This window comes from Lagenorhynchus albirostris, chromosome 19 (assembly GCF_949774975.1).
Source record: "Lagenorhynchus albirostris chromosome 19, mLagAlb1.1, whole genome shotgun sequence".
Lineage (NCBI taxonomy): Eukaryota > Metazoa > Chordata > Mammalia > Artiodactyla > Delphinidae > Lagenorhynchus > Lagenorhynchus albirostris.
The window spans coordinates 59,575,341-59,593,608 of NC_083113.1; the positions used below are offsets into that span (position 1 = coordinate 59,575,341).

The window sequence follows — 18,268 nt, forward strand, 5'->3', positions numbered from 1 at the left end:
GGTGGGTGGCCCTCCTTTCTGTGAGGTCTTGTCCCTGCACAGCACTTCCTGTGTCTGAGCCTAGCTCTTCTCGTAGTTATGTCTCTAAGGACCCCTGACTCTTCCTTATAGGATGAATTGAGTGTCAAGATGACCCAGCTGCAGAGGACCTGCTGGCATCCTGGGAAGGTGAGGATGACAGAGTAGTGGGGTTGGTAGCAGAAATGGAGAAACAGAGCTCAGTTCACGCTCCACGCGGAGACTCGTGGGAGGTCACCCCGGCCTTCATACTTTCAGGCTTTCAAAATCACCTTCCGTTGTCTCTGTCTTGAGGGAAGAGTGTAACTTTCTAGTAATCACAGAAGGGAAGTTCTGAAGCCTTCGGAGTCCTTTTAAACTTGGCTAAGTTGTGCGTGCTTCTCTGATCGTTCACAAACTTTCGTTGGGGTCCTCCTCCAGCAGGGGCTGTATCGGGTGAGGGGGGAGGTTGGCAACCTCCTTGTGGAGGTGAGACAGCTTCTAAAAATTGAACAAAGGGGACTTCCCTGGTGGTCCAGCGGTTAAGACTCCGCACTCCCAACGCAGGGGGCCCAGGTTCAATCCCTAGTCAGGGAGCTAGATCCCACGTGCCCCAACTAAAGATCCCGCGTGCCGCAGCTAAGGCTTGGCACAGTCAAATAAATATTTTTTTAAAAAAAGACTGAACAAAAGCACAGCAGAGAGAGTGGCACGGGAGGCCACAGGTGACAGCGGTGGGTCGCCGGGAGATGCAAATATATGCAGTGGTCCCACGGGCGTGGCGACAGCCTGGAGAACGATGTGATTGTAACTGTGTCTTGAGAGCAAAGCCAGTCGGTGACATGGATGCATTGGAGCGAGGGCTGTCTGTGGCCAGGGAGACCTCTAAAAGGTCACCGCGGTGGTCTGTGACACTGTCCTCTTCTGTGACGTAGGCTAAGGAGATAAAGTGTCACAGACAGTGAAAGTCTGGAATGGAAGGTCTGGACCAGCAGGGGAGTGGCAGCAAACAGAGCCTGAGGCCTGGAGGAGTGAGACGGGAAGAAAGCACAGGGCGTGTCGAGGGCCCAGGGCTGGAGACAGAGGGAGGGCAATCGTGGCAAATTCCACCCGTGAAAATTTCAGAAAGCGCCATCGCATCTGTAGTGACAGCAGACCAGTGGCTCCCGAGGGGGTGGGGTGGGCGGATGAGGAAGGGGCAGGAGCAAGCTTCCTGGGGGTGGGTATGTCCCTTCCGTCGGTGGGGGCGATGGTGTCACAGGTGCGCATCACGTGGACGCCAGCGTACGTGCAAGTGAGCGTATGCCAGCTACCTCTCAGTGAAGCAGGTTTGATTGTGCAGGATTTTCTGTGAGGCCCAGGTGGATGATTTTGAAGGGCTCAGAGAGGGTGGGAGAGGGCTCTCGCTGTCGTCTGAGGATAACAACGCTCATGGTGTCAGAGGCGCTGTCTTTGCCCAGCTGCTCATGTAAAAGTACTTGCCTTCAGTCTTGGAACCGAGAGGGCAGCGCGGGAAGAAGTTCCACAAGTGGGGAATGAAGCTGCATCTGGAGGAGGGCGGGGTGTGGGTGGTGAGCCCCCTCCCCTCCTCCTGCTTGCGTCTCTTTTTTCTTTTAATGTATGGATTTTAACTGAATTAATTAATTTATTTGGCTACGTCCGGTCTTAGTGGCAGCACGCGGAATCTTTGTTGCGGCACGCGGGATCTTTCATTGCAGTACGTGGGCCCATCTTTGCAACATGCAGGCTTCTCTCTAGTTTTGGTGTGCAGGCTCCAGAGCACGCAGCCTCAGGAGTTGTGGCGTGCGGACTCTCTAGGCTCTCTAGTTGTGGCGCGTGAGCTCTAGAGCGTGCCGGTTTAGTTACTCCACGGCATGTGGGATCTTAGTTCCCTGACCAGGGATCGAACCTACGTCCCCTGCGTTGAAAGGCAGATTCTTAACCACTGGACCGCCAGCTAAGTTCCTCGCGTCTGACGTTTGCGTCTCGGGCCTCGAGTATAGGCCCAGCGCACGTATGCACATGTTCAAGAAGCATGAGTTTCAGGAGCGTCGCCTGAGTGCAGGGCCTCCTGCGGGGCCTGATGCCATCGTGAAGAGACACAGAGGCCCTGTTTCCACCAGCACCATGGCCTGAGCCCTAACCTCGTCCGTCTGCGTGGCCCCTGCTCCCCCCCATTGAAATGAGTGACGTTTTCCCAGGAGCAGCTCACTCTACCCTGGATCCCACTCCCAGCTGCTGTGTCTGACCCGAGTTTGGATCTCTGCTCTGCCATTGGCCAGTGGGCCTTGGGCCTCTCACAGTCCCAGCCTCTGTGCGCTCCCATTCCCTACAGAGTCCTTCCTCTTGGGGCCTGTTGGGAGATGACACAGCTGGCAGGGAGCCAGCACCAGCATCACCCTGCAGGCCCCGTGTTTGGACGTGGGATCTTTACAGAGCGGATTAGACTAAAGTGAAGCCAGAGATAAGAAAAGAGATGAGAAAATAGGACCCAGGGCTTCCCCGGTGGTGCAGTGGTTGAGAGTCCGCCTGCCGATGCGGGGGACACGGGTTCGTGCCCCGGTCCGGGAGGATCCCACATGCCGCGGAGCGGCTGGGCCCGTGAGCCATGGCTGCTGAGCCTGCGCGTCCGGAGCCTGTGCTCCGCAACGGGAGAGGCCACAACAGTGAGAGGCCCGCGTACCACAAAAAATAAAACAAAAAAAGAAAAGAAAATGGGACCCAGACATATAGGCGGGCGACCACGTGAGGAACTGGGGAGAAGCCGGCCTCGGGAGGAGCCACCCTGCCGACCCCTGGATCTGGGACGTCTGGTCTCCAGGACGCTGAGACAGGAAAGGTGTGTGTTGAGCCGTGGGCTTGTGTACTCTGTCATGGGTTATAACACACCAGTTCCCCAGATCTTAGGAACAAAGGCACAGAGCAGGCTGCTCTGCGTGTGTAACTGTAGCCGTTAACAGGGACCCTCTGTGGGCTCTTCAGCGGCCCCGGGGTCATCCCCGCTCTTGCAGGTGTTTGGCGAATCTTGAGAGGTGCCTTCCGGCCGCGTCTGCCAGCGTCTTGTTGCCGAGCTTCCCGTGAGACGTTTACGGTTCCAACAGACACGCTTAAGGTCTCACTGAGACCCAGGGCGCTGGGCTCCCGGAGGCAGAGTGCGGAGGGCTGTTCACCAGGGGCTGCGGGCTGCCTACCTGCCTTTAGCCCCCAAGCCCGGCTCGCAGCAGCCCACGTCAGCCCTCCTGTGGACCAGGCGCTCCAACCTCCCTTTCCTCTTTCTCCTCAGCTTCTCTCTCCTGTTTCCCAAAGCCCGGTCAGCTCTGAGATGGTGAGTGTCTCCTGCCGTTCTCCTTGCTTCCAGCCCATCTTCCCCCCCAACCAGGCGTGGGAGGGGACCCGCTTCCCATGTGGATTCCAGAGCTCCCCTTCCTGCGCGTCTGGCCGCCCTCTGACCGTCTCACCCCACGCCCTGGCCCTGCGTCAAAAACGTATCTGCTCAACAAAGGAATTTATATTTCTAACAAGTTCTCAAGTGATGCTGCAGTTCAGGGGACCACACTTTGAGAACCACTGGATTAGGCCATGTTCTCATGGTAGTCACCAGTACCCTTAACCTTTCTGAGTCACTCACTTGTGTCATCTAGCCGGCCACTAAGTTTGTGCTTCCTGCTTCAAATCTTACTTGCAGTCATTTTTCTAATGAATAGGCAGTATGCCTCATTTGGGAAAAGCCCTTCCTTCAGAACTAAGGGGACCTACCAAATATTTGGTCTTATTTGAGCATATAGCCTCAAAGTAACCTCTGTTGGGTATTTTTTTTAAGCATTTTTATTTTAAAAAGTTACTTAAAAGAATAACTATACTCTCTTGATTTTCTTTTATATATCCTGGCTTATCTTCATTCATGTAAAGCTGGATGTACCAGACTCTAGTTGCCATTACGTCTGGATTCATGGCCCTGCCCTGATCCTCCTCCAGGCAGATCTTGGGTGCCTTGGGTTACAGACTCCATTTGTCTATGCCTCAGCTTTCTTACCCACAAAAGGGAGGATGGAATATTTATGGTATGATGGCAGTAGGATTGATAGAGCTGATGGCCACAGAGCTTCTAGCTGAATGCTCAGTACCTATCATTGTAACTATGAAGCTGAGGATTCTGATAATGGTGGTGTTGTTCAATCTCCATTCATGTAGCAAATGTGTATTTTCCTGACTATATAATAATAATATTACCAAAAAAAAAAAAAAAAAAAAAAAACGTATCTGCTCTCCTGATCTGGCGCCTTATTTGTGGTTTCCAAGGGAAAGGAAAGCTCGGGATTGCTTACTGAGCAGCAACGTGGTTTCGGAGCCAAGACTACAGACTCCGGAGCCAGAAATCCCAGCCCTGCCGTGGACCCGCCGTGAGACTCTGGACAAGCTGCTTGGGCCCTCAGTGCCACGTCCTCCCTCACGGGGATGAAGCCGTGAGAGGGGTCGTGTCGGCGCCATGCCATGTCCGTCCGCAGTGACTGTTGATTACTGTCGGTCCCCAAAGAAGCTCTCAGTGAGTACAGTCGCCCTTCAGAAGAAACTGTTCATTAAATCAGGAGTAAATAACGCAGCCTCTGCAGCTTCCAGTTTTCTGAAACGAGGGCTCCAGACACGGCGTCGTCCACTGTATGCACGAGGCTGGGAAACCTCGCCAGCTGGGTGGACAGCTGGCATCCCGCCCACACTCCTTGGCCTCCCTGTTCGAGCCAACCGCTGTGGAAAGTATTTCCCTCATCAGGGGACATGTGCACCCGGCTTACCTGCTTCCAGACACCCGCACATGTGGTCCTGCAGCCCGGCTGCCCCTGTAACTAGATCTGGGGCTTGATCCATGCAGCCTGGATAAGCCCAGGAGGCTGCTTGCCGGGCCTCCTGGGGCTGACGACGGTTATCACGTCTGTGCTAAGCACAGCAGACCCCTATCCAAGGGCGGGAAAAAGCCGCGATTGTGAGACAAGCCCCAGAGCTGGATCGAAGGGGCAGGAAAGTCTGGTTTAGGCCAAGGCTCGCCCTGGTCCCTCTTTATTCCCCCATTCCCTCGGTGTTTGTCCAGGGCCTGTCCCGGATCAGATAGAGGTTAGGCACGTGGCATGCAGAGGCTGCCGCCACGTGGGGGGTTCGTGGGAGAAAGTGGCCTCGTGTGCGATGCGAAGGGCGACAGGCTTGAACTTGAGACTGCGGGGCAGGCAGCCTGTCTGAGGCTGGAACGGCGTGAGCTGAGGAGGTCGTGGAGCCGCCCCTGGGGCACAGGATGAAGGCTGAATGGGAGGTGGCAGCGGGGGCCGGGAGGATCCTTCCACTGTCGGCCTGGGAGGTGGCCGTGAAGGTCGAGGTGAAGATGCTGGTCTGAGAAGGCCTGAGAGGTGCAGCTGGCTGACTGTGGGGTGGGAGGGTGAGTACAGGGCCCGTCTCTCGTGATGCACGTGTGAGGAAACCACGTGGCCTCGGAGAGTCATTTCCGGAGTCAGTGGATAAAGCAGGAAACACGTCAGGGCAGAGCTGCCCCGTGACCGGTGGATGGCTCCCCGGAGCGGCGGGCCCACCTCCCAGCTCCTCCCCGGGCGGCCCCCCTGCCAGTCCGTCCCTGAGGGCTCACGTTCACACTCGAGGGTCCCGGGTAGGGTCGGGGCTTCCCACGCCCGCTCAGACGATTAAAGGCCCCCGAGAGCTAGTTTGTGTGGAGGCTTCCATCTGTTTTTACCCACTTCGGAAGTTCAATTTGCGGAATTCGTTCACTAAGTTCATTTAAAATGATCAGTGATAAACCCATCACGTGTTAACGTTTTGTGAACAATAGACATTTTCTGAGGCAGAGTTGTAGCGTGGACAGTGGTGGTGGTTCGCATCTTTGCGAGTGTCCACGTGCGGCCCCGTGGACGTCTGTGGCCAGGCTGTCCCCTCAGCCTCCTCCTTCTGACGCTTTGGCTGACGTGTGGGAAGGAAACCTAGACGTGTGGCGGGGACGCGCTGGAACCACTTTCGGACGATGTGGCTCTTGTTTGAAAGCACCTGAACTCTGCCCGTTGTGCTGTGATCCCGGCGCCGGCAGTGAGCTTCCCGCAGTCTGCTCCACTGGCTTCCCTGGTCTGTCTGGTGCTTTGTGTCTTTGGTCCAGGCGGGGCTTTGTGACATCCGCATCGTCATTTGGAAAATATTGCTTCACTGACTACACAGAGCTTCCAAATGCTGACGTTTCTTTTTTATATATATATAAATTTATCTATTTATTTTTTGTGTTGGGTCTTCGTTGCTGCGCGCGGGCTTTCTCTGGTTGCGGCGAGTGGGGGCTACTCTTCGTTGTGGTGCGTGGGCTTCTCATTGCAGTGGCTTCTCTTGTTGCGGAGCATGGGTTCTAGGCACGTGGGCTTCAGTAGTTGTGGCACCCGGGCTCAGTAGTTGTGGCTCACCGGCTCTAGAGCACAGGCTCAGTAGTTGTGGTGCACGGGCTTAGTTGCTCCGCGGCATGTGGGATCTTCCAGGACCAGGGCTCGAACCCGTGTGCCCTGCACCGGCAGGCGGATTCTTAACCACTGCGCCACCAGGGAAGTCCCTGACATGTTTCATTTTACAGTATGAAAAACTCACTTCCTCATCAGAAAAGCCTTTAAGATTGGGAAGTTGCCAAGCTTTTACGAAAGACAGACGTTTCCAAAATTGCCGTTTTCTCCTGAAAGCGCAAGTGCTATCATTGGCAGTAAATACTGTCCGTCCTCCCTGAAGTGGCAGGCTCACTGGTCCTTTTCTGAGAAGCCGTCTGCGAGGACTGTGGTCGAGGTGACCCTGCACACCTCACACGGCAGGTCCCCCTCCAGTGGCAGTGGAGGGCCGCGCACACTCCCCACATCTCCACTCAGAACGTCGCAGGGACCAGGACTCAGGTTGGAGGACGTCCTGAAGCTGCACTGCTCTGCGTGAGCGTGTGGTGGTGAACTTTGGTGCCTCGGTCTGTGCGGAGCCGCCAGTGGTGCAGCCCCCTGCTTTTGCACCGTCGATGTTGTGAGGAATGTAACGAGTCTCCCTGCGCGTGGCCCCCTGGACAGGGGTCTGCAGGCCACCTGTGAGAACTACTCTGCTGGAGGAGGAGGGAGACGACCCCTGGGGTGAGCGGAGCCAGTGAGACGGCGGGCCATGCTTCCCCGATGCCCAGCAGGGTCACCTCGACTGTCCTCAGCCTCTTTCTGGCCAGTTCAGAGCAGCTGCATGTCAGAGGTCACGCTGCAGCATTCCCAGAGAGCCCCTGTGACTCCATGATCTGCCTTCCCTATAGAAGTACAGGTGTCACTGTGTCCTGGGCCCCAGGCCTGTTCCCGGGAGAAGGAAAGGGGGCAGGTGTTGGAGCTGGGAGCAAGACTGAGGTGATTCTGCCTCTGCCTGAGGACCAGTTGCAGGTGACCCTTATAGGGGGCAAAAGCAGCCCTGAGGGGCAGAGGTGTGGGGAGGGGGAGGCCTGGGCACAGCTGGCTGTGAAACCCTGGGTGGTGGGGAGCGCTGACTGGCGCCTGGGAGGACGGTCTCTGTTCCACGTGACACCCAAGGGTGGCCCGTGCCCACCCAGCAGGATGGACCCCGGTGGGAGCCCCGCCCTCACACCGTCGCCCTCCTGCCCGTCAGCTCTCCCCAGCGCCCTGCTGGCACCTGAGGACACCCTGGGCAGCTGCCAGACCATCTCTTGGGCAGCTCGGCTTGGGCTGGGGGTGCAGCTGGGAGGAGAGGTTTCCTGGAGCCAGAACTTGGTGGTCGAGAAATGGACGCAGAGTCTAGGAGGGGTTAAAGGCCGAGGGTCTCCCTAGAGGCAGCGATCGTATTTTATCTTTGGTGTGCCACGTGTCTCCTTTTGCTGCCGTGTCTCCCGGGCCCCTCCTGAATTCTGGAACAGAGGGTAGCCCACTTCCCTTCGCTCAGAAGCAGGAACCAAGGCTTCACAGTGGAATGAAGCCACTGTAAAGGCTGGAGCCGGAACGCCTCACTGCTGGATCTGGTGGAGGCTCTGTGTTTGCAGCAGACTCCCACAGACCGCGGCTGGGGGAGCGGTGCCGCCTCGCCCCACATCAGCTCCAGCCTCTCCCCGCACCTCTGAGTCCTGGCAGCCGGGGCGCTCTCCCTGGAATCCTCCGCCATCCACAAGGTGATGGCGGCTGGAAACTTGTTCCACTGCACTTTGCCAGGGAGCTATACTTAGCTGCCAAGTGGAGGCCAGGAGTGGGCTCGCTGAGTATAGATAGTAACGAGCCGCCTATTTTAGAACTCCCAGAGAACCCCCAGCACGGTATTTATAGAAGCCTCTGGGCTTCTGGAAGGGAAGCCATAACCTTAGCGTGCCTGGGCCTTCAGGAGAGAGGTCTCTCCACGGGGAGCGGGGCAGGGAGCTGGGCCCCCGAGAGGCTGGGTGTCCCTCTCACACCTGTTCCGGGACCCGAGCCACGGGGCCAAGCGCTCGCGTCCCAGTCAGAAGGCAGCGCGCGCGGGTTTTCTGTCCGCTGCCCGTCACGTGCCTCCTGGGAGCGACTTTCATGTGGTGCTGACGCCGCCCCGCCCTCGGCTCGTTCCGATTCTCGTCCAGAATCCTGGCGCTTTCTCAGGCTCCTGCTTTTGCCCAGACTGAGCTGGGCCGCCTCTGAAACACCCGCCTCCAGCTCCCCTGGTCCTGGGGTTCCTTCCCTGGAGAGAGGCGCCAACAGCATGCCTGAAGCTGTGCGGCCAGAAGGCCGTCTTTACGGAGAAAAGGGGGATGTAATGCGTAAAACTGGGTAGAGAAGGCCTGTAGCTGGGGGGACCCAGGTAGCAGTCCTGCCCTCACCCGGGCCGGTGTGAGGCATGGTTGCACCCCTCCTGATTCCCATCTGTGGGTGTTGGGAGAGGGCTCCAAAAACCCAGATCTTAAGCGAGCATCCCGGGTCAATGCTGCCGACCAGGCAAAGTCATGAGGAATGAGGAACGGAGGGTGGGAAGCTGTGAGGCCTGAGTGGCCGGTGGGGACACGGCCCCACGGCGGGGACGAGGCATGCTGACTGCAGCCGCCCTCCTCGGAGGGGAACATCTCCCCCACTCGCTCCACGTCGACTCCCTGGCAGGTGCCCGGGCCTCTCTTCATCCCGCCTGCCAACCCACCCTCTGCCACCCCTGCCCTCCGCCAGCCCAGATATAAATATAAGAGCATTTTCCATGGGCCGGCACAGAAGGGCAAACATGGACTTTATTTAGGCCTGTGAAATTCCCTTCCTCCATCCCCAACAGGTGCCTCGCTTCATTTAGATATTGGTGCTCAGAAATAGAACACAATTTACAATATAGCTTCCTTCAGGCATCTGGATGCCATTAAAATAAAAAGCCCTCCAGTGAGATGGGCACAAACACGAGTGCGGTTGGAGCTTAGCCTTCGCCAGGGATGAGAGGCTCCCCAGCCCCGGGCTGCCCACCCTGCTCAGCAGAGGCCCAGGCATTCGGGAGACAGTGGAGGGATGTCCCTGGAGGGCAGAGGCCTGTTCCCACCCGCTGTGGGCCCCTGACCAGGGTAGCGGAGAGGAGGGGTCAGGCACCTGCACACTCGAGAGGGGCCGTCCGGGTGGGTCACAGTGCGTTTGGAGGACGCGTTTCTAGTAAGTCGGTCGTGGGCTCTCTGCCCCCTTGATCCTTTGTGGCCTGGGGGGAACGGCATTCCACTCTCCTCTCCATAAGTCCAAGCACTGGGACCCGCCAGCTTTCTCTAGGCAAACTGTGTGCTCTCATCAGCTCTTACAGGGTGAACGGTGCCCCCCATTCACATACTGAAGTCCTAACCTCCGAGTACCTCCGAATGCGGCCTCATCTGGAAACAGGGTCTTTGCGGATGTTGTCGGGATCATCAGGGTGGGTCCTCACCCAGTACGACTGGTGCCCTTATAAAAAGGGGAAATTTGGACACGGACACAGACACGCACACGTGAAGATGGAAGCAGAGAAGGGCGTGAGGCTTCCGCGAGCCACAGAACATCAGAGGCGCCAGCAAATGCGGCAGCTGGGAGAGGCCTGGGGCAGATTCTCCCTCGGCCCCGGCAGGGACCAGCCCGGCCGGCCCCTCGGTCTCGGACTTCTGGCCTCCGGGGCTGTGGAGGAGTCTGTCTCTGTGGTCTGAGGCCCCCGCCCTGTGGGTTTGTTACGGCCGCCCCAGCGAACTGACACGTTAGCTAAGCCTCCCGGTCCCGCCGTGTGTCCCTCGGGGGAGGCTGATCCCTGTGGGGGGTGGCAGTGGGACTGGGAGTGCAAGCGTGGCTTCCTTGGAGAGGTTCTCTGTTCTGTGGGCAGGTAGATCAGTCTGCTCTAGGCTAGAGCAGCGGCTCTCCTGGGTGCTCAGTTTCATCAGGGTCGCCCTCGATCCAGGGAAGCCCAGTGTCAAGGTCAGTTTTCCTCTGGGATGTCCCCAGGCCCCCTCTGATTGCCGTTATCATACCAGCCACCCAGGGACCCTCAGCCCCCGACTTCGGCATTAGGAGGGATCTGCGGGTGGGGACCCAGGGTTGGGGCTGCAGAGCTGGCAGCTGTGTGGGCCTGGTGAGCGCTCCCAGCATCCTGTCACACGGGGAGGAGGTCAGCAGGTCTGGTGGCTCAGGGCCGAGACGGGGCCTGTGCTGCTTGCCGTGCGGCACCATCCCGGGGGCAGGACCAAGGTGCCGAGCCCTGTCCCTTGGCTGGGGCCAGCCCTGCTGCAGAGAGGAGCAGGTGTCCCCTCCTGCACCGAGGATTCGGCCCTTCTCCGTTAGACTCAGGCCTCCTTCCTCCTTCCTAGACGCCACCCTCGGGGGTCTGGTGCAGACGACTCAGACACTGCCGAGAGGCAGGGCCAGCCCAGCGTGTGAGCGCCCGGGGCCTGGGGGTGAGGGGAGGCCACCTGTGAGAAGGAAGTGGGCTCTCAGCGTCTGAGTCGGTTTGGGGAGGTATGTGTCTTGGGTGGGGTCAGAGGTCGGCTGCTTGCTGGGCTGGGGGTGCTGCAGCCTCAGGAGAGGGCTGCAGGAAGGAGGCCGGGGTGCTGGGTGAGGGGCCTAGTGCCTCGGGGAGGTGGCTGCAGTGACGACGCGTCCGTGGTGTTCAGTAGAGATGCTGCAGGTGCAGGGGGGACTCCCCTCTAAATTAGACTTCGGGGGGGCATGAACGCCTGCCACAGACACGCGGCCTCGGTCCCCCTCTCGCACCCTCACCCCGCCGCTGGTCCTCGCTGTACTGTCCCCACGTCTGCTCCCTTCCTTCCAAGGGAAGGCGCCCTGCTCACCTGCTGCTCCCACCCGGTAAGGACCGCACAGCTCGAGGCCCTTCCCCCTCAGCTCCCCCCGCCCCGGTCTGGCCACAGGGTCCCGTTATCCAGGAGCCCGGCTGCCTCAGCAGAGGTTGTCCGAGCTCGGCCTCCTCTGCGGACCCAGGGGACTGGGTGAGCCTCAGAGCCTCAGAGGATGTTGCAGCAGGAGTGCGGGCTCTTTATCGCCCCAGATCCACCCGCCGTGGGGCCTCCCTCGCTGCCCCATCCTCAGGACGGCCTAGTGAGGAGGGGAGGGTGTGTGCGTGTCGCGTGTGTGCGCCTGTGCACGTGTGACATGAGACAGCTTGGCCCAGATGCCATCAAAGGCAGGTGGAGGGGAGCCTCCAGGTAGCTCTGCCCACGCAGGTGGCCCACACGGATGTGCTCGGCCCAAGTCAAACTGCCGGTCCGGAGTGGAGGGCATCCAGGGCAGCCCCGCCGTCAGCCTCACGTGGGGATCTTCCGTGCTGACGACTGGCTCCCGACCGGCTGTCACTGGGAGGAACAGAACCGGAACCAGAGCTCGCTGGAAACGGCGTGGACGAGGCTGTCAACCGGACGAGAGTCATCCCCGGAGAGAAGTCCCTCACGTGGGCAGGGAAGGGCAGCGCCCTCCCAGGACGCCCAGCTCCGCGGCCCCTCCGCCTCTCAGGGGGCGCAGCAGCCGGACTCCTCGTGCCGCGCCAGGAGCGCCACGCGGGAGAAGGTCTTGGCGCAGCGCTTGCACTGGTATTTCTTGGTGTCCGAGTGCGTCTGCAGGTGGGCCCGCAGGTTGGAGCGGTCAGCGAAGGCCCTGCTGCAGTGAGGGCAGGTGTAGGGCTTCTCACCTGGGGGAGGGGAGGGCGACAGGTGAGCGACCGGCTGCAGCGGCCAGGACAGCCCTGCGGAGGGTGGCCGCTGGCTTGCAAGCGCATAGGCCGTCCCCCATCCCAAGGCTCCTGAGCCCTCACAGTGAGGCCGATGCCTTCATCTGCGTCGCCCGCTCCCTCGGGGTCAGTGACGGGGGCCTTAGCACCTGCCCTCCGCTGAGGGGGTCGTGTGCTTGATAACCTGGGCGAGACCGCAGCAGCTAAAACACAGATCTTGGCTAAATGGCTCTTGGCTTCTGCTGGAGCTCCCCTGGGGCGCTCTGTCACCAGCCCTGGACGGAGCGGCGCTGCAGGCCTCCTGGCAGCTGTACCCGCCCCCCGAAAGCCATGGTGGGAACCTTGAAGGCGGCTATACAAGGGCAGGAGCTCAGGACCAGTGAGGATTCCCGTGTCCTCCAGGCCACCTCCAATCAGGGCGACCAGGGATTTGGACAAAGTCCTTCTGTTGGGGCTTTGCCCTCCAGGCTGACCCCCCAAGTGTAAAAGAAAGCGTCAGTGAGAGTCATCTGTTCAGCTCTGCCTGTGTGGGGAGTCCTGCAGCCCTAGGGGCCCTGGGAGGCAGCAGCCTGTAGTCCCGCGGGGCCCAGAGCATCGCGTCCTGGCCGCCTGACTGTGCGCTGTGATGGGGCGCTCAGGGGACATCCTCAGCGAGCGGTCGGGGAAAACCAGGTGGATTTCCAGCCTGGAAAAAGGCTCCTGCAAAACCCTTCTATCGTGTGAGTCACAGAGCTGTGACTGAGGGTGAGGGAGGGTCCAGTTCCAGAAAGTGTTTGTTGTAAGTGCCCGGCCTGTTCCTGTCTCCCTTTCACCGCGTGCTTGACAAAGTCCTAGACTTAAGAGGAAGGCCTGGGGTGGGGTCCAGCTCAGCCCCTGGCTGCCCTTGGACAGAGCCAGCCCTTGCACTCTTTCTGGGCCGTAGTTTGTAATCTACAGAATGAAAGACCGCGAGCTCCCTGCCCCGTCTCCCCCCTCCTGTCCCTGTCTCCTGTCCGCAGCTGCTCCTCTCTCCTGCATCGCCTGTGCTCTGTGACCACCCTCTCACCCAGGGACGGGATTGCTCCTGGGTAAACCGCAGCCCGTCAGACAGGCTGTGTGAGCCCTGGGGTCCTCACCCCCAAGCCAGGCCTTTCTGGCTACCCTCCTCCCCCGCTGCTCCAGAAGTGAGGAAGGCCACGGACTGTTTGAGAAGTCAGGCCCCGCGGAAGCCCTGTGCATCCCACGCTTTGCCAGGTGTTACGAGTTGAATCGTGTCCCCCCAGAAAGATACATCCGTGTCCTAAACCTGGGTGCCTGTGAGTGTGACCTGATTTGGAGAGAGTCCTTGCAGATGTGATCAAGTTCAATTTAAGTTGTACCGGAGCACGCGGGCCCTGAACCCAATGTGACTGGTGTCCTCATAACGAGAGGGAAATCTGGACACAGACACAGGGGAGAGGCCGTGTGAGGACAGAGGCAGAGACTGGAATGACATGGCCACAAGGAACACCTGGGGCCCCAAGAGCTGGCAGAGGTGGGAAGGATCCCCCTCTCCAGATCTGGAGGGAGCCCGGCCCCGCGGCACCTTGATTCCAGACTTCCGGCTCTAGACTGTGAGCATTTCTGATGTTTTGAGCACCCCGGCCTCGGGACACCAGGAAAAAGACGCCGTGTGTGCCCATCCATCCTCTCGTTTATGAACCCAACCCCTCCCCTCCTTTGAGGCCCGGACCCCCCCGCCCCCCAGCCAGATCCCTCACGGGCCCTGGCGCCTACCTGTGTGGGTCCGGATGTGGCCCTGCAGCAGCCAGGGCCTGGAGAAGGCCTTGCCGCACACGGTGCAGAGGCAGGGCAGCGTGTGTGTGCGGATATGCATCTTGAGGGCGCCCAGGCTGCCGTACTCCTTGTCGCAGAACTTGCAGGTGAAGCAGCGTTGAGCCTGCAGGTGGCACTGCAGCTGCTGGTGCCTGGCCAGTGCGGCCGGCGTGCGGAAGCCCACTGGGGTGCAGGGGGCCCGCTCGGCCCCCGGCAGGTGGCCCGGAGCCTGGGCCCCATCTGCGCCCAGGACCGGGGGCCAGCGCGTGGGCAGAGCCAGCAGCGGGGGCAGGCCGAGGTGCTTCAGGCTGTCTCTGAGAGGTGCGCCGAGGGCCCGGCCGGCCCGAGGGTCCGCCAGGCTGACTTCCAGGGGGTCTGGCCCCGAGGCCCCCCGAGCTTCCTCGTTACGCAGGAAGGTGGGGAGGGGCAGGGAGACGTGGGCGACGACGGAGGTGAAGTCCCAGGGCCGGGGAGGGTCGCCAGGCGTGGACGGGGCCGCCTTGTCTGGGAGGACGAGGGGTACCACCAGCCCCCCGCAGGCAGAACAGGCGCCATTGGTTTCTAGAAGCGGGGAGGTGAGACAATGCACGGTGAAGCCTGAGTCCCAGCGCTGCGAGTTCGCCAACCCGCGTTCCTGGCCGAATCCCACCACTAGGCCATCCATAGCCCCGCGGGAAGGAAGAGAAGGTCTGACGAGCCAGGCATGGGCTGCGGAAGTGGCGGCTGCAGCCTGAGAGCACAGCGTCCAAGCAGGAACCTCAGTTCCTCCTTACAAACAAGGGAAGAGAAGCATCTCACAGGGTCCCAGACGAGCCCTCAGGGGCCAAGGAAGGGTCCCCAGCCGCCCTGTCTGAGCCCCACCCGCCGCAGGGCCAGCTCGGAGCTGCACCCTGGGACTCCCACGCAGCTTTAACTCACAGCTCATCAGCCTCCGGCCACCTCCCGACCGCCCCTCGCCCGCCGTGGCGTGCGTATGCACAGCCTCCTGCAGACGCTCCCAGCTCAGGAGGGACTGTTTGTGGTGGTGTCCACTGCCTCCTGGCCCAGCCCGCCGTCAGGCTGTTGCTCCCATACGTGTGGGCCACCACGCCTCACGCTTGACCCAGACGGCAGAAGCCCCCAAAGTAAACATGTTAGCAAGAGTGAAGTTCTGCATTTCCCCAGAGACCGAATCTCCACCCCTCAACCCATCTCTTATTTCATATGTGTTGAGATAAATCTCTGGCCCCATTTCTATGTCCACACCAAGGCTTTGGGTTGAGAAGGACAAGCCACAGAATGGGGGAAATGTTTGCAAATTAGGGATCTGATAAGGAATTGGTGTCAGAATATATAAAGAACCCTTGCGACTCAACAATAAAAAGACAAACGGTCCACTTTTCAAATGGCCAAGACTCTGAACAGACGTTTCTCCAAAGAAGATGTACACACAGCCCTTAAGCACAGGAAAAGGTGCACCACGTCATGAGCCATGAGGGAGGTGCAGATTAAAGCCATAATGGGTACAACATCATACCCACTAGCATGGCTAGAATTAAAAACAGGCCAGTTACAAGTGTTGATGAGGATGCAGGGGAATGGGGAAGCCCCCACACTCCACTTTCTCCTGACCTCACCGTTTTCCACTCCAGTCTTCCCAATTATAAAATCAGCTTGCCAGGTTTCTGTCCTCCCAGAAATGGAGGCTGGACCAGCTAAGAGATGAAGTCCAAGGAATTTCTGGAGACAGCACTGGGGTGCCCGGAGAGTCTAGGACCCCCCACTCCACACAGAAGCTCCAGTAGGGGCCCTTGTATGGGAAAAAAGTCACCTTAAGGCTTTGAGGCTGAGCCACTACCCTGACCCCAGGCATCACCTCAGAGCCTAACCCTGTCTAGGGGGCCAGTGCCGACTCCAGTGGGAGGGCAGGGGAGAGGCAGCCATATGCCAGGTGCTACTGCTAATAGCTTGAAATGCTTCCCCATAGCCCCTGGGTTAGCTAGATTTTTTTAATTCATTCTGCAGCTCAGATTCCTGGGAGAAGAGACTTAAGTTCCTTTCTGGCTTCAGGGGTTCCCTGGGGAGGCCTAAAAAGGCACTTATTTAAAAGTGACGAGTGGGGGACCCCAAATCCAGCATCTCTGGCCTATCTTGGGGCAACCGCCTGGCAGAAGGAGGATCGCCGTGGCCATTTGGCCCTCAGGAAGCTGGTGCTACAAGGAGGGGGGAGCAGAGCACTGATGGCCCTGAGGCTGTTCCCTGACAGTCACCGGACCTTGCTCGGCTGCCAGGATTTGCACGCTCAGAGGGGTTCGCTGTGTGACTGGAGTCTAAACAATAGTTTTTAAACGTTCAAAGCCACGACCCGTGTGAATTACATGTTCTATCATACACGTATATCTGAAACAAGTTTCCTTCACCGCGAGCACTGCGCTCTGATGGCTTCTGTTCTTTTTTATTTTATAAAATTGCTGGTGGTGACTCATGAACTGGATTTCAAAATGTGGAGTTGATGATCCCGTTCCTAGAAGGTGCCCCCTGGTGGCAGCCCAGTCCCGGGGACCCACCAGCCTGGACTCCCTCCCCGCTCCCAGTCCTGAGAGGGCTAAAGGGCTCTGGACGGGCACCAACTGTGTGCCCTGGTCTCCGTAGCGTCGCTCCCCTGTCCCCCTCTAAGTCACTGAGCCATCCCCCAGAGGGTGCCCCCCCCAAGAAGCTGTGGAGCTGGGGGCGCCTCTGACCCCTCGAGAGAGGCCTTTGCCGCGGGACCTCTGCGTGTCCCTGACCCTGACAGGGAGTGGGAATGAGTGCACAGTCCTGGTTCCTGGGCACCTGTCTCCCCACCTGGGTAACAACTGCAGCCCCTTAGCCCAGCCTGCCCTGGGCAACCTCCTCTGGGGTGAGGGAGGCGGGAGGGAAGGAAACCCCAGGAGGGGTGAGGAGGCATTGGAGGGGGCACAGCGGAACGCTGTGCGAGCTGGGCCCTGGCACCACAGGGCCCCTGGGTCACTCTGGCCTCTCTGCTCACCACCCAACCCAGGATGTTCTGGGGCGCTCTTGGAGAACAGCCTGGGCTCACTTCGTCTCTCTCTGCAATATCCGTGGGGCTCTCTCAAACGTCCTGCAGGAGGAAGATGGCCCTGGGGTCCCCTTTGCTGGGATGGGCATGCCGGGCCATAGCGGGAGAGCCCCAGAGTGACTGGGGGCCTGGAAACTTCTCTAAGTGGAGAGAAAATCCCCACCCAATCTGCCCAACGCGAGGCTGGGGTCCCTGAAGCGGATAAGACGCCCGCGGGCCACCTGTCTACCTCCAGCCTCGTGGTCTCGGGCCCCTCCTCCCACCTGGGACAGGTGTTCCCGTTCCCGGGGTTCGCGCCCCTCCTGCCCCGCGGGAGTCGAGCCCTGGGCAGGGCAGGGGAGCCCGCAGCCCCTACCTCTCTGCCTCTCCAGCTGCCCGTAGTTAGGGACCCTGTGGCCGGAGTGCGTCTTCACCAGGAAGGAGCGCGGCATGGTGCCCTCGCGCGGGTCGCACTGTGCCTACGCCGGCGCCCGCGGGCAGCGCGGCCCACAGGTGCCAGGAGGGTCAGGTCATTAACACAGCGCGCCGCCTCGGCCAACCAGCGCGCCCCGCGGCCGGGGCGAGGCGGGGCCTCGGGGCGGGGCATCGGGCCACGCCCAGGACAGGTGCGCGGGCCGTAGGGGAGGGAGCGCGTGGCTGCGTGTCCACCCCACGGGACTTCCCTGGCGCGCACTGCGAGTCACGCCGCCCCCGGGGCCTGGCGCGCCCACTCGACGTGGACTGAAGGGCGGAGGTCAGGGCTGGGCGGAAGCCGAGTTGGGCTCAGTCCACCCTGGGGTGGGAGCGTGCGCCGAGCCCAGCCTTGGAGAACCCTGCTCTAGCCTGTTACACCGGCCCCGCCTCCTGCGCAAACCCGCAGCGGTAGGTTTGATGAGCACTAGCCCTGAACCGGCTGACTGGCCAGAGTGGTGGCCAGGGGGTCGGCCGGCCTGGTGGAGGAGACCGTGCTTCAGGAGTTGGCCCCAGGCCTCCAGAAAGCTCATTTGTGGGAGAAAGGACACCGCTTGGCGTTCCGGAATTACCAGGGGTTCAGACAGGCGGTGTGCGAAGTGTAATCACAGAGGGCGGCGCATGTGCCCGCTGCTGCAGCCTGGGCTATGACCCGGGCAGCCTCACCTCCTTCAGTATCCTTTGGAGTCCTCGGTACCTCCAAGAGCCAGCCACGCCTGGGTGTCAGGTACCTTTTTTTTTTTTTTTTTTTTTTTTTTTTTACGGTACGCGGGCCTCTCACTGCTGTGGCGTCTCCCGTTGCGCAGC

General features: G+C 60.0%; 1 protein-coding gene across 2 annotated transcripts; it reads right to left on the reverse strand.

Moving 5' to 3' along the window:
* Positions 1-9,202: 9,202 nt before the first annotated feature.
* Positions 9,203-17,562, reverse strand: SNAI3 (snail family transcriptional repressor 3). Of its 2 annotated transcripts, XM_060129997.1 has the most exons (3): positions 17,367-17,562; positions 13,915-14,514; positions 9,203-12,120 (listed from the first exon to the last, which is right to left on the reverse strand). In XM_060129997.1, the coding sequence occupies exons 1-3, from the start codon at positions 17,440-17,442 to the stop codon at positions 11,942-11,944; spliced, it is 855 nt and encodes a 284-aa protein (XP_059985980.1). In that variant the 5' UTR covers positions 17,443-17,562; the 3' UTR covers positions 9,203-11,941. The 2 variants fall into 2 exon arrangements, with proteins under 2 accessions (XP_059985980.1, XP_059985979.1); XM_060129996.1 differs by lacking the exon at positions 17,367-17,562 and having other exon boundaries at positions 13,915-14,717.
* Positions 17,563-18,268: the final 706 nt, after the last annotated feature.